This window comes from Tamandua tetradactyla, chromosome 7, assembly GCF_023851605.1.
Source record: "Tamandua tetradactyla isolate mTamTet1 chromosome 7, mTamTet1.pri, whole genome shotgun sequence".
Lineage (NCBI taxonomy): Eukaryota > Metazoa > Chordata > Mammalia > Pilosa > Myrmecophagidae > Tamandua > Tamandua tetradactyla.
The window spans coordinates 83,582,463-83,598,981 of NC_135333.1; the positions used below are offsets into that span (position 1 = coordinate 83,582,463).

The 16,519-nt window shown below is 37.0% G+C and overlaps 1 protein-coding gene across 1 annotated transcript in view; it reads left to right on the top strand.

Annotated features, from left to right (window-relative positions):
* Positions 1–16,519, top strand: part of SLCO1C1 (solute carrier organic anion transporter family member 1C1) — a 62,261-nt gene that overhangs the window by 26,212 nt on the left and 19,530 nt on the right. The window contains exons 7-11 of the mRNA XM_077168219.1: positions 1,217–1,363; positions 3,132–3,230; positions 5,830–6,075; positions 8,396–8,560; positions 13,202–13,397. Of these exons, the coding sequence (XP_077024334.1) occupies positions 1,217–1,363; positions 3,132–3,230; positions 5,830–6,075; positions 8,396–8,560; positions 13,202–13,397 (853 nt within the window). The remainder of the gene's footprint in view (positions 1–1,216; positions 1,364–3,131; positions 3,231–5,829; positions 6,076–8,395; positions 8,561–13,201; positions 13,398–16,519) is intronic.

Consider the following 16,519-nt stretch of genomic DNA (forward strand, 5'->3'; position numbering starts at 1 on the left):
AATAGAAATTCAGAGAAAACGAGTAACAAATCCATGGTCAGTTGGCCACATTTCTAGGAGAGGCAGAAGGACTAAAATTAATGTGACTGTTTAGTTGTCTCTTCCACTGTGCAGTCCAATTTACCTGCCCAAAGGGGTCCATATGAGTTCTTCACAAGACCTATATTTAACCTTCAAAAATTACTTTAAGCATTGTTATAAATTAAAATAATTCCTACCTCATAGGCTCGTTAGGAGGATTCAGTTCAATAGTGCCTAAAATCCATCTAGTCCAGTGCCTGGCACAGAGGGAACAGTCAGAAGTGATAATTGTTGGAGTTTGTTAATATCGTCACTTGTATTAAAGTGACTCAACTCTTTAAAGACATACTGCAGTTATGGTATGGTGATAATTATCCTACTTTGTCAGAAGATGATGTTCATGATAGCATTTAAAATTGTTAGCTTTGAATTTTACTCCAGACATACTGTCAAAAAGGCTCTTATTGGGTGGGCCACGGTGGCTCAGCAGGCGAGAATGCTCACCTGCCATGCCAGAGGACCCAGGTTCAATTCCTGGTGCCTGCCCATGCAAAAAAAAAAAAAAAAAGGCTCTTGTTATTGGAATGTTTACACTGCTAAAGCACATAGGATTTTTTTTTTTTTTTTTTTTTTTAGGATTTATCATTTTTATACACATTTCCAGAGCCCCAACATATAGATACTCAGTATAAAGCAAATGTAATTGTAGGCAGTATTGGCCAATGTTGGAGTATCAACCATATTCAATTTTGGATTTCAGATGAACCTCAGCCAGTAATATAATTGCTTGTATTTCTGTTGAAAAATGGAAAAGTTTAAAAATCAAGGTGAGAAAAGCCTTTGTCCAAACTTTTGTGTTTTGTCCCAGACAGGATATTGACTTGTTGGAGTGAAAAAATTCAAAGAGTTCTGTGTAGGTACAAAATAGAAAGAGGAAAAAGAATAAGAAGTAAAAGGAACAGGAATGAGACATAATCGCGATCCTTGGTCCAAGTCCCTGGGGAATTGACCTAAAATACCAAGGTTACAACATATTTTTTCAATTTTGCGCAAACGGCTATTATATTAAATGGTGTCTATTAAGAATTTCACTTCTAGATTCGAATCTAATTTTAGGATGAATTAAAAATCTAGAATAAATATTTAACTATGGTAGTGATCTAATTTCAATCCCCTTGTTTGCTTTCCTTTTAAGAATGTGAAACTGATGCCAGCTCTTCCATGTGGGCCTATGTTTTTCTGGGGAATCTTCTACGTGGAATAGGAGAAACTCCCATTCAGCCTCTAGGCATCGCCTACCTTGATGATTTTGCCAGTGAAGACAATGCAGCTTTCTATATTGGTAATTCCCACCTCACTCCCCTTGGGAAGCAGAGTGCCTGGTTTTCTCAATTTCATTCTAAACTAACTTGGGTGTGGAAGGTTTTAAACTTCATTCCCTACTCCTTTATTCAGTGCATACATTTCTAAAATATATGCTTGGGATTGGAATGATGAAATCTCAATTGGAAGGATCTGTTGCATTTGGGAAAGAAGACTGGATTAAAAGAAAATCGGGCAATAGCTGAGCTGAACTAGAAGGATATTTGACCTTGTGAGAGAGTATCTTCATCTCTTGGGATTCAAGTTTCATAGGTCTTTTTATTGGGATTTTACTGCTAAAATATTTAGGCTTTAAATCTTTATACAGATTTATTTCCAGAGCCCTAAATCTGTTTTCCATTTTACAAGCCCGATTATTTAAAGCATCCTTTTCCTCTGAGAAAGTCTTACCTAAATTCTTAGGGATCTCAACAGCAGTTTAAGGGATTTAAAAAAAAAAAAAAAAGTAGGAAGGACAGGAACGAGGCCTGAGACCACCCTTTCTCTGGAGCAGGTCTCAGCAGTTAGACCAACACCTAAAAATCACAAAAACCAAAATACTGTAGAAAAAGACAACTCCAAGATCAGATGTGTCAAAGCAGCTTTTATTGAGTACCTCGTATTCTGGAATTAAGGTAGAAACTAGGGATACCAGGACGACTCAGACCTATTCTCTCACACATTATTGATTTCTCAGGGACAAAAGGGCAAGAATTAAATTAGTTGAGTGGGTTGCAGGTAGGGCAATTGCATAGTCCTGCCCAGGTTATGCACTGCAAAATGCCATGGGCCTCCGGTTATAGCCAAGTCAGCTCTTAAGAACAAGGTTCTCGTGCCAATGGAAAACTGCAGTATAAATCAGGAATCAGTATCTGGAACTAGAATATGAGCTTCATCACATGAGTTACTCTGGGACTAGGGGAAGGTACAGCCCTGAGAAGCTTGGAGAAACCTAGGTGTCACCTTCTTCTCTAGAAACACAGGGCCTACTCTCTAAGCCTTCTCTTCTATTCTGAAAAGGATCTGATAGCCTTTAAATTAGGTCATTTAAATTAGCATCTTCTCTTTTCCAGGAATACATGAATTTTAAGCTCTGCAGTGAAATTAAAGACAAATGAGCCATATTTTTCAGGGAAAAGCTCCCTTTTTGGCTACTAGAAATGGTGTAATTGAGGCATTCAGCTCCACTTACCTGTTAAGGCTGCCCGTGGCTGATCTTGAGTGTTCCAGAGAGCACCTCCTCCCAATTTCCAAAACCTAGCTTTTCTGCTAGCAGCCTCCAGGCATCTGCATAGGTACTGCTCTTACAAACAGTCCCATAGAAATTCTAAACGAATGTATGTATTTTTTCACTAAAGTGGAAGGAATCTATTTTAATGTCAAAACAAAACTTCCTCTTAACTAGCCACAAAAAGTTTTTGAAAAAGTGCCAAATTAGTATAATTCTTATTTTTGTCAGTGGAAATCTAATACTGGGGAGTAAATTTTTCCTTTTCAGAGTCTTGGTGTTATTTTCTGTTAAATAGAAGTAATGAAATGCCTTTAAAATGTTACTTTTTTTCTCCAAAAGCAGAGAAGGACTTATTTCCTGATTCAATGACATTAAAAATTGACAAATTAAACATACACAGTTCAGGAGTTGAAATACTTTCATCTGCAAACTGAATCTCACTCATATTTCTCGTTTAAAAATTTATTAATTTATAAAAGCAAAGAAATGGCAGCTTATTTTATTTATTTTTTTGCAGGGTGTGTGCAGACACTTGCAATTATAGGACCAATCTTTGGCTTCCTTTTGGGTTCATTTTGTGCCAAACTGTATGTTGACATTGGCTTTGTGAACCTAGGTAAGAGTGTTTATTTTTATTTATTCATTTATTTTAGTCACTGTTATTTCTTTAATGGGGTCAGTGTGGAAAAATCAAATTGTCTTTTTATAAAATAACAGGATGATATCCTTTGATAAAATAAAAATAATGCATGGAAAATGTATTGATATAATCATCACACATTAATAAATGTAATATGAAAAAGTCATGGTATTTAGAAACAGATGACACATGGTTTGTTATTAAGTTATATCCTATTTCACTTCTGGCTTTCCAGTTCAAATGCATTCCAGCACAGTTAAGGCTAAAAACTGTGGCTACTTGTTCATTCTTGTTGGTTTCAGGTGTGTCAACATTTATTACAGTCACATCAATTGATAATGTAATTGGGGACTTGCCAAAAAGGCAAAAAAAGATTGACAGTCTTCTGGTAACTAAAATTCCCTTCTTTTTTAATGTACAAGTCTTTTTAAGTGGAGGCCTATTATAGTAAGATTGGCTCTCCTTCTGGAAAATTGCCTGTATAGGGAATAAATGGGGAACCTTATCTTTCCATAGCTATTAATTTATTTCTTTCTCTGTCTGCTGTACTTTCTAGAAATAAATGATATTTATCTGTTTTTATAAGAAGTCCAAGAAAGCCATTAGAAGCAAGAAAATAAGTTTTACTAAAAGGAATTTCTGGAATTACATTTTGAAATTGTTTTAAAACAGAATGGAAATTCTTGCACTAGAGTGTTCTTTTTTAACCAAATAAACTACAAGACGCATTCCTCAAATTTTATTTTTTTTCCTTCATTAAAAAACATATTATTTTATATCTGCTCTATCCTAGGTGCTATTCCACAACAATAAACAAAATAGTTGAGTTTTTCACTTCATGATATTTAAAATCCAGTCTTAGAGACTGATATAGAATAAGAAATTACAGGAATGACACAGAGGAAAATTGTTAATGGGAAGCAAACAACACGAAGTGATAAAATAGGATAAGACTTTCACTGAATGTAATGGAATGACAATTGAACCTACTGGTCAAGAGACATGTGATTTGTGTTGTTGTTCCCATGAACGATGGGAATGTAGAGCAATATGGTTCATGGGGTCCTATAAGAAAAAAAGTTTGGTTTTACTTTTAAAACTTTGTCAATGCTTCCTTTTTAGTTAAATTCAAAATGGTGTCAGAAATAATTTATTTACAAGATGTTGAAGCTTTATTCACATATACAAATCTTACTGCAGACCCAGAATATCTCTGAAGTACTATTCACCACCACTAAAAAAATAATGCTCTGATGATTTAGTTTCAATGGATCCTACATTTACCATCTGTGTAATGAGACATCTAGACTAAATTTAGGCCAGAGGGTACAGGACAGAACTTAATCTTAGATGTAGATGGAAGTTCAACACATAAATTAGATGAAAGTAGATTTTGAACCCCAATAATTCTCGCTCATGTGTTGCTTTCCTCTGCCATAGGTTTAGGGGCCCCCCTGCAGAACCTCAGAGCAGAGTTTGACATCTTCAGGAAAAGCCAGGTTGCACCTTCCACACTTAGCTGGGAAATCTCCTCAGCTAAATATCTAAGTTCATTGCTTTCAAGTTCTGCCTCCTGTTCTGACATCAGCACTCAATCACACTAAGTTTTCTGCCACTTTAAAACAAGGATCACCTTTCCTCCGGTTTTCAGTAACATATTCATCATTTCCCTCCAAGGCCTCATAGGAGGTGCCATTAGCATCCATATTTCTACCAACAGACTCTTCAAAGTAATATAGGTTTTTTCCTATCAAGTACCTCACAATTTTTTCTAGCCTCTAACCATAACTAATTCCAAGGTGGATTCTAATTTTTTGTGTGTGTTTTGCAATAGCAGGACCCTACTTTCTACTACCAAAACACTGTTTTAATTCCCTGGTTAATACAACAAATACTATGCAGTGGGTTAGCTTAAACAATAGGAATTTATTGGCTCAAGTTTTGAAGCTAAGAGACGTCCAAATCAAGGCATTCTCAAGGCAGTACTTTCTTCCTGAAGACTGGAGTTCTGGGGCTGGCTGCTGTGATCCTTGGGTCCTTGGCTCTTCTGTCGTACAGTGGCCTCTCCTGGCTGCTCCCTCCTCTTCTGGGTTTGTTACCTTTCAGCTTCTGGTTGTTCCCTCTGGCTCAGTTCCCCGTCTGTGACCTTCCCTAGAAGTCCTCCAGTAACAGAACTAAGATTCACCCTGATCCAGCTGGGCCACCCCTTAACTGAAGTCACCTTATAAAAAGTCCTATTTCTAAGAGTTCACACCCAAAAGAAAGGATTACGTTTAAGAACGTATTTTTCTGAGTACATAGCTCCAAACCACCACAGGTCTCTTCCAGGATTTATACTCTATATTTTAATCCAAGGAACAACAAGATCAAAAGCATCGTGCTCCATAACCACCCTCTTTCCTTTAACAAACAAGATAATAATGATGTTGAGTTTAGAAAAAAAATATGTATGAATTATTAGGCATTCTTATAGTGAGATAGAGCCAGAGCCGTGGTTAAAAGAGAGAGAGAGAAGCATATTTCAACACATTATCTTCAGTACATATGCTACTTAACCATCCTCTTCATCTTTCAGACCACATAACCATTACCCCAAAGGATCCCCAGTGGGTAGGTGCCTGGTGGCTTGGCTATCTAATAGCAGGAATCTTAAGTCTGCTTGCAGCTCTGCCTTTCTGGTGTTTACCAAAGATTCTACCAAGACCCCAAGGCAGAGAAGTTTCTAATTCCTCTGCTGAGAAATCCAAGTTTATTATGGATGATCACCCAGACTGCCAAATACCCTCTGGAGAAAGAGCTACAATAATAGACATGGCAAGAGGTGAGTAGGATTCTCCTTCTTGATTCTGAAGAATTTTCAGGTTTCCTGTTTAGACTTTAAGTGGTTAATAAATAATACACCTCTCTTTCCCTCATATCTTCAGAACAAATAGAGAAATAGAGGAAGCAGAAATGGAGAACAAAAAGTTAGGTCTATTACTGGAAGAAATGAATCAAGAACATGCATAGATGATTTGATGATCTTCCTTGCTGACATCTCCACTCTACACGCAACCCCCCTCAGTTTAGACCTTGCCATTGCCCTAGTTGGACAGAAAAGAACAAATCTTTAGGGTTTGCAGCATTTTAGCAGATGAGTTCCACTGACTTGAGAAATGTGTACCAAGGCACATCTCCCACCAGCAATCAAAAGAGTGAGCATCACAGGGAGCACAGAATAAGAAAGAGGTCCTTTAATCCTGTATAGGTTATTGTAATGCCTGGATGCATCCTAGAGTATATTAATCAAAAGTATTGGCAAAGTTCCCTAAGGGATAGAACTACTAAACCTTACCATCAGGGAATCCCCTGATACTGTGTCAGACTTTAGGGGCACCAAAAACAATAGGCCATGCCCTCAATCATGAGGCTTACTCTTGTGAAGCTTATGTAGGTAGTGGAAGCTTAGACTACCTACAGGCATGCCTAAGAGTTACTTCTGAAGGACTTCTTTTGTTGCTCAGACATGGTCTCAGACTCTCTAAGCCCAACTCTGCAAGTGAAATCTTTGCCCTTTCCCCTATGTGGGACATGACATCCAGGGGTGAAAGTCTCCCTGGTGATGTGGGAGAAGACTCCCAGGGATGAATCCAGCCCTGGTACCATGGGATCAACAATTCCATCCTGACCAAAAGGGGGAAAAGAAGTGTAATTAATAAAGTATCAGTGGCAGAGAGAGTTCAAATAGAGTTGGAGGCTACTCTAGAGGTTGTTCTTACACAAGCTTCAGTTAGACCTTGCTGCCTAACTTAACCTACAAACGCCCAGCCTGTACTATTCCAACCAATCCTAAAGAACACCTAGGGCAATATATAAGATTCCACAAGGGTTACATGCACAGAGTAACTTTCCAGAAACCTACAACCTCTAGATGGGTCCCTGGTCCAGATAAATCCTGAAACCTAGCCCAGTCTCTTCAGAACATCAGATAGTTCCATCTCCCTACCCCATATTAGTGACAGACCCTTCTGATGAGAAATTTCGAATTGCCATAGCCCAAACCCCCCTAAAGAGAGAGATGGAAAGATCAGAGGTGATGGTGGAGTTATACAGAGAAGATAGGATTTAACAAATAAATATGAATGCTTAATCATTAAATTGATATCTCAGTATTTTAGAGCAGCTAGAAATAAAAACCTGAAGTTGTGAAATTGTAATCCACGTCAAACTCTGAAATATATTCTACAACTAATTGTGGTCTGTGCTTTGAAATTTACAGCTATCTTGTATATATGTTATTTTTAAAAAAGAAGGAAAAAAAGTCGATTATGATAATAAAAAATATTTAAGCCCTCTAGTCTCCTATATTCTGGAGCATCTAGAAGGATAAATATGAGAGAATTGTATGGTAGCCCATGACAAACTCTGGGATCTGTCTTGTAACTACTTGTAGAAGAGTGCTTTGAAAACTATTGCTTTTGTATTTCTTTGCTTTGTATCTACGTTATACTATACAACAAAAGAAGTAAAAAAAAAAAAAAAGTGAACATGCCATGGAGCAAAAGGCCAGGAGTGTTCCTCTAGTAAATTCCTTCTACGTGTAGCCAAGTGGCCATGAGAAAGAATGTTTTACCAAATGCCTCTTCCTCAGCAGACAATATTTACATTTATAGAAATCCATGACATTTCTAACTGGTTAGCTTCATAACAGGAAGAACAGAAAATACTAGAGCTCATTTATAAAGTTCATACATTAAATGGAGTACTGTGACCATGACCCAAGTTTAGAGACTAGGGACCAAAAGACTGACATTTTTAATCTCTCATTATGGCTCCCAGCCGGGTGGTGAGGAGTCACTCTCATCCCTTTTGCCTCTTTCCTGTATCAGTTATGGGAGTTTGTCCCTCTGCAGCATATACCTCTAAGTGTAGTCCAGACTTTATTCCTCTATAAATGCATGACTATGCCTGGATCTGAACCTGGCCAGATCTCAGCCTTCATTTATGCCAATGGCTTGATAGTGGTGGTGTGTATGGGTTTGCAGTGTCAGTGCCCCTGAAAACCATGGCAATGAGTCTCAGCAATCTAAGCCCTGCTGCAAAGGTTGTATCTGTTGTTGAGTATCTTTATCTAATGATTCCATGCTCTTTTTGTCTTATAGACTTTGTCCCTTCACTGAAGATTGTTTTTGGAAATCCAGTATACTTCTTATATCTGTGTGCAAGTGCGGTTCAGTTCAATTCTTTATTTGGCATGGTGACATATAAACCAAAGTACATTGAGCAACAGTACGGGCAGTCATCCTCCAAGGCCAACTTTGTAATAGGTAGGCCTACCTGTCCTTCATGTTTCCCAAAAAGTCTTTATCGTAGATGCATTTTGTTAATCCTTGGTAGTCTCAGAGGAAGTTTTTCAATATTTAAACTGAAGATAATTTAGGGCATTTTAGATATGAGGTCAAAAAGGTGTAAGAAAAGGGCAGGCCACAGTGGCTCAGCAGGCAAGAATGCTTGCCTGCCAGGCCAGAGGACCTGGGTTCGATTCCCGGTGCCTGCCCATGTTAAAAAAAAAAAGTATAAGAAAAAATGCAGCAGAATAAAATATTTATGCTGTCAGTGGCACATCCCTGTAGGAAGATGCTCACCCAATGAGTAAGTAGTTCTTGGAAAATCAATTATCACACAGACTAAACGTATTATAGTGGGAGATTGCTAATGCTGGATATTTGTCTTTCAAGTGTTGCCAAAACTTCCTAAAAGTGGCCATTTTACCTGAACAGTTTCTAAGACATACCAGCGGGTGTTCAGTTTAAGAATTATTCATTGAGAACCAGGTTTGCATTTGCTCAAAGTCAAAAAGTTTCTCTGACTTATAGCAATTGGGTTATTTGAAAGGTCGTGTTTCTAGAACAGTATTTCATTCAATAATGAGAGATATTCAAGGGTAAGCAAAATCATCAAAAGTGAAGAGGAACCAGAATCTACAAATACATGAACATTGCCCTGGAAGTAACTGGAGAATTCGAAATGCTTGATTAGCTGTTAGTCTTTAAAAACATCATTTAATGTTACTGTTTCTGGCATACAATATATTCTCTTTCTTTGGACATGTTCCTTCATGATACAAGACTCCAAAGGTTAAAAACCTTTTCCTTTTCCACAAAATATTTTAAAAATCACTCTATGTCTAACAGAGAACTCAGAAAGAAGCAACTGAGAATATTTTAAGAAATGTAGTTTTCCCAAAGCAATACTGGATAATGAACACTTAGATGCTAATAGCCTTGACTTTTGTTTGGATGATTCTTCTCCATAATTTTAGATATTGAGGTTAGACCACTATAGAAATTGAGCTTAGACTTCTGAAGTTTTACTTTCAACATAAATTGGTTCAAATTAATTTAATTTTGCTATTTAATAGTTGTCCTGAGGAAATAGTTTATAGATAATCCAAGTACCCTGTGAGAGATGAGTAATATTGCCTAATAATTTCAGATCATTAGAGTTAGGATCCTTTCCTGAGCATATCTTGGTTTCATATTTATAAATAAAGGATGTGCAGAGTTAGGGTAAGTGGGTAAATTATTCAACATTCCTTAAAGTTACTTTGATTATATGAGAATGGTGAAAATAAATGCCTCATTCAGTTGAAATAAATGTGAAATAAGGTATACAAAATGCATAGTAATGCACATAGCTATCATTCAAGAAATGTTTCCTCTCTTTCTTCTTCCAGTGTATTCCTCTCTCTCCTCTTCTTCCTTTTTTTCTGCGCGCTATGGGTGAGAGAGGCACAAAGAAAGCAAATTTCTCCTCTATGTTCAGAGAAGGAAGTTACCTGATATGGAGGATAGAATAAACAGAAAATTCTCTAAGTGTTCAAAGACCAAAGCCACGAGTACTTACGTTGTTGTATACACTTCTATATGTTGCCAATTTTCTAAAGTTTAGAAATGGCATTTTCTTCGTACTAATTACTTTTAGTTTACCAAGAATATTAAAGAAAAGTAAAAACCAAGAAATGTCTCAAAGTCAGGGACTTGAGTGAGCAGATGAGATGAGTGAACAGGTGAGAGTGGCAAGTGCCGTGGCTGATGTCTGCGGTGCCTGCACCAGGGCATAAGGCTGAGGGAGGATAGGCGGGTGAGGGTCATCAGTTGGGCACTCCAGAGCCAGCTGTGTTTCCTGGAGGCACCGGATAGTTGGGAGAGGCTGAGATAAGCTCTCTGATTAGAGGAAGCCCAGCCCAGTGTGTGATGGGAGAACAAAACTATTCTTGGAGTCAGGAAGAATTCTCTAGGTGAAGGTGATGATACATAAGTTAGGATAAGGAAGTGTAAAGAGATGAAAGTGTGTGGATTGAAGTGGGGGGTTTGAAAGGACATTGTGTCAGACAAAGCAAAGATCTTGCGTTGAAAGGCCAATGCAAGAGAAAGCATAGAATATTCTGGAACACAGGCCTTTCCTTAAATGGGGAGAGGATATCCCTGATCTTTAACCATTTACTGAAAGGTCAGATGCTCTAAGAATAATTCCATTTAAAGTGTCAGACTTTTCTCTACCAATAGGGTGAGGGAGAACGAGGGAATCCAGTTCAGCAAGTAGCCACAAACTGAAGGGAATGCTTTCTGCTGAGTCCTTAGGTCACATGTTTAACTAACACTTTACGAGATGAAATGAAAGGCTAAGTACATTCTCTGAAGACTTCAGTTTGGAGCCTGGTTTCTGAAATATACTTTTTTCTATAAATTGCTCTTGGGGGATGGGAATGAGAGAGTAAAGTAGGACTCTGTGCTCTCTTTGTGTCAGTCTCAGGACTGTGGTGAAGGGACCTAAAGTCAGGTACTATATTTTAAGTATTTATGGCACTATATGTATAAGAGTAGGGACTTAAAGGATACATACCACATTCATGACAGAGCTTACTTCTGGGGAAAGGGAATGGAAATTGAAATAGAGAAAGAGATAGTTTTATATATCTGTATGTTTTTTAAAAATCACAAGTAAAATATTAGCATTCATTGACCTTGGGAGAGGGTACCAGGTTTGTTCTATGATCTTCTATTTTCTAGAGTTTCTTTTAAAATAATCATTAGGTACCTCAGCTTATTATTGTCTCTTGAGGGGCCCAGTACACTTTCATCTTTGCCCCATCTGAGAACATCAGTTCAGCTAGAGAAGCAAAAATTAGCATCTCCTCTCTTTTGCACTTCATTAATTTCATGATTTTGCCACCTTGAAGGTGGATTGACTGCTAAAATTATCACTTAATGTTAATTTCCACAACCTATGGTAAAATCAAGAGATGAAACAAAATGGCCTTTTTTTTTTTTTTATTACTTAAAGCCATGTATGGTGAAACTTAAAAAAAAAAAAACAGCACACCAAATAATTTGATAATTTAGACTTTATGAAGTTTAGTTAAGGGGCTGGGTGTACAAATTTAAAAAGAAAGAGAAAAAAGTGAAGGATGGGAGAGCAGGAGAAAGAAGAAGGGGAGATATATGCATCACATTATCAGTAGATGTCAGTGTTTTAAACTATTTTTAATGAGTTTTCATAGGGTCGCATGTCAGTGATGTGGACACTTGTGACCGCTACTCACCACAGTAGACTCTCAGCTCATGTTTTAAGTTCTTGGTCAGAGTTTCTACAAACTTCAGCCCTCATATTGTTTTTAAAGAAGTTGCATTATCTCAACCTTTTAAGATAACATGGACATCACAGATGTGTAAACAATATGAGAATAAATTCGAGTTAGCAGAGAAGTGAATTATTTTTGAGAGTCAGATTGCTATTCTGTAGGGTTCTACCAATTTATAGTTCCACCAACAGAATATAAAAAAGCCTCTTTCTGCAAGTCTTTCCCAACTGAGGTTCCTTCTTCCCCAATATGTTCCTCTTTTTAAATATAACAGATAGAAATGCTTATAATATCTTAATTGAATAATATTCTTGTACTAAGAACTTTTCATTAGTAATGCCATTTAATCACCTCAATGGCACTATCATTAACTCCATATTACAGGTGAGGAGTCAGGTTTAGAGAAGTTCAGAGAATTGCCTGTAGTTGCACAAGTATTACATGGTAAAACTGAAATTCATATCACAGCAGTCTGCATCCTGAGTCTATGCTCTCAGCCACTTTGTTGGACGTCTCCCTAGTTGTTTTATTTATTTATTTATTTGATTACTACTGAGGCTGAACATCTATTTATCGAGGGTGTTATCCCCCAAACTTCTTGATAGGGAGGCCATTAAAAGCATGGGCTTGACATTGGACTCCCTGCCTTCAAATTCAGATGTTACCACTTCGTAACCATGAAAATGAACAAATTATTCTCCAAAGTGAGGACAATAAGATGCCTACCTCTTAAAGTTATAGTGAAAAGAAAGGTGACAGATAATATAGCAAATGCTTAGCTTAAGTGGCTGATATATTATAAGCAAACAATAAATAGAAGTTGTTGTTGAGTTAAGAATGATACTAAAGTAAGAAGCTGTGTGAACAATTAAAATTTCGGGCCAGAGGGTAGAAATCAAGAATGTTGTTTGTTTGTTAACCCTGTATTTCATAAGCCAATTGTTGTTTTATGCACAACACTGAATAACCTTAATAGTCATCTGACTACCACTGGGTTGTAACTGTCATTCCAAGAATTGGACCAGAATGACATTCATTTACTGATTCATTCAGAATTTAGTGATTTCTTATTCTGTGCTGGACACTTTAGGAACCAGAGACTGTCCAGTTGTGCTATCATTGATCTATTACTATTACTAGACACTCATCAAGCACTATAGGAAAGTTATGGTATGTGTCAGTAAGAGATGACTATTTCCATAATTAAAAATGACAGAATAGTCTAATAATACATCAGTAACCATTGTATGGTTTTGTTTAATCCCTTAGAATACTCAGATTTCTTTTAGAGGTTCACACCATAATATATTTTTCCATTCCTCAGGACTCATCAACATACCTGCAGTGGCCCTGGGAATATTTTCTGGGGGAATAATTATGAAAAAATTCAGAGTCAATATGTATGGAGCTGCAAAACTCTACTTGGGATCATCTGTCTTTGGTTATCTCATCTTCCTTTCCCTGTTTGCACTGGGCTGTGAAAATTCTCATGTGGCAGGACTAACTGTCTCCTATCAAGGGTATGTTCACTCATAAATAATTTTTCTTGTTTAATGAAATTAATTTTTTATAAAGTTAGGAAATAATTTGGTTTTTAAACATAACTATAGAAGGGAAATTATTGTTTTATTGTGGGACTGCTAATAATACTTGTGACTTCGAATCCATTAGTCACCAATATTTGTCGCCTCCTTTGAATTTGAATATGTCCTAGAGAAAAATTTTAAAATTCTAAGCCTATATCTTATTTTAGAGAATCAGCTTGATGATGGAAAATACAGGTCTTGAATTTTGCCTCTCCCTATTCTTAGTGAGGTGACTTTGTATTTAACCTAGCCTCAATTTTCCCATTTTGAAAATAGAAATAGCTGCTTTTTAAGGTTTTATAAGGCTAAAGCAAGATAATATACTTGCCTGGAAAAAAATATGTACTCCATTCGTGGAAATAACTATTTTTTCTTTGAACACCTGGAGAACCTGAATAATTTCTGTACCATCTTCCATAGTCTCTGTTGTGCTTGAGACATACAGAGTTTCAGGAGAAAACAGCTATCCTGCAATCCAGTGACCCACGTTACAGCTTCCTTCAGCTGCGAGTCTTGCTCTTGATCAGAATATTTATTGATTTTCTCATACCTATGTCATCCTGTACCTGCCTGAACACCTGAAACTCTACTGTGGCCCAAAAGCAGACACTTCTGATATCATGCTCCATAACCTGACAGGACTGTTGCTTCTTTCTTACCGCTTGATCTTCAACCCCTGCCTACACTTCCTTCCATGCTTATCTGTCTTGTCGCTATGTTTCAACCTCCATCACCTTCATTAACCTTCTACTACATGAGCACTATTTATAATATTCCTCCTAAGATGTCCAGGGAAACTAGGAATGCCAAGTTCATACGACCACCTCTGAGAGTTATTACAGCAATGTTAGACTTAACCATGCGTAGCATCGCCTTAACACTCACCAATATAGATTAAGAATATTAATTGTAAACATGAATTGTAAGAGAGTTCTGGAGAGAGTAGAAGCCCTATGGCATCTTTAACTAGCCATATCCTCATAGTAGGTTAACAGACATGTGGAGTACTTTATATTTTACAATTTACAAAATACCTTAGCTTGCATTATTACCTCACTGGTGGCCTCCAAATAACTGTATGAGATAAGTTTTGTTATCCACATTTATCATTAACTTAGTTTAGAAAGGTCAATTAAGTTATCCAAAGTTAAATGGCTATAAAAGGTAGACGTGAGCCTTGAACACAGGCCTGACTCTCAAAGTGTAATATGCTTTCTGCCAAATCACAGCCCCTCTAAGACAAATGCATAAACAGCTATCAGTACAAAAACGTTGAGATTCACATTAAAGTTTATGCATATAATAAAAGATTAAATATTTTAAATAAAAGAGTATACACATTGTATGAGTGAATACTATCTGCTTCAAAGAAGTCACCTTGAAAGACTATAATTCATTGCAATAATGTGATCATTCTTAAAAACTTCCAAAAAATATTTCTTTTACAATAATGGCAAAGATATGAATCCTAAAAGTAGCTTTGCCATTGAAAACAGCCAAAACAAATGTCAACATCATTGAGAAAATATCTCACTCCCAGCATGACTATCTTGAAAGAAAATCTCATTTGAGTATTTCTTAAATACTTGTCAAAAATTCTTCATATAATTAACTTTTTAAATCACAACTCTACCCTCAACACATCCTTCATATAACATGTTTACAATTAATTACTGCTTCAAGACAGCCTTTTAACTGATTTTCAGAAATATATAAAAAATAGCTTTATAAAACACAAAATACTCCTGAGGGATTGCCCTGAACTGCTTTGCTCCAAAAGGCTATTTTAGCTCTGGACAGTCAACAGGAACACTGTAGATAAGCTTTACATATCGTAATGGAAGGAATCTTTCTTTTGCAATAATGAGAATAAGCCTGATGTGAGACAGAAATCCGAGTCAAAAGGCATGGAAGAGTACTGCTTTTGGGTTGATCACCAGTAAACAGCATGAATCTGAGCAAATCAACTACCCATTTTGGATGGCTGACTTGCCTGCTCTGCCAAATGATAGACCTAGATCACTCCAAAATTCCACCCAACTCTGTTATTTTGCAAGCTGCTGAAATGCAATATACCAGAAATGGAACGGGTTTTAAAAAGGGGAATTTAATAAGTTTCAAATTTACAGTTCGAAGCCCATGAAAATGTCCAAACTAATGCATCCTGGGAAAGATGCCTTAATTCAAGGAAGGCTGATGGGTCAGGAACACTTCTGTTAGCTGGTAGTTCCTTGCTCCTGGACTCCATTGCTTTCAGCCTCTGTTCCTGTGGGGGTTCCTTACTTTGCTTCTCCAGGGCTGGCTTTCATCTCTTGGCTTCCCTTGGCTGTCACCACATTCTGGCTTGTTTAACATCTCATGGCAACATTGCAGGGCTCCAGGAATCTCCAAACACCCGTGTCTCCATTTTACAAGTATGGGCACCTATGTCAGCTCTGGGCTCTGTCAACTCTGAGGGTTCTGTCATTTCTGACTCTCTCCAAAATATTTTCCCTTTTAAGGGATTCCTTATCTCCTAGAAGTGTCCCACTGTCTCTCAGCCCTGGTGAGCCAGATAATAAGACTTGAAAATTAGTTTTGGGAAGGGCCCCAATTCAAGTGGTACATCAAAACAAATTCTCTGGTCTTCTGAACAAGAGGAAGATGGGTCCAGAGAAGGAATTTGGGTGAGAAAAATAACAGCAAGCACAAAAGACAAGGATATGGAGAAAGAGACAACAGAAAAAAATAGATAACATAAGCAGTGGGGAGGGGTAAAATAAAACTTTTTTAAAAAGAGAGGAATAACCCAATACCCTGTAAAATACATAGATAATGTATTTCTGATGATGTCACAAATTGATCATCTTTTTCTTTTGCCACTTGATTTCAGGAAGCTTAGAACCAATGATAATGGGTAACTAAAATGTTGACATGAGGTTAACAAACTTGAGAAATTTTTTGTCTTGCTTTTCCACTTTGTTTATATTTTACTACTTGCTGCATATGGCTTATGTTTTAAGTCACACAACCCTTCATAAAAATGAAAGTTATGAACAAATGAATTTAAAACAGAA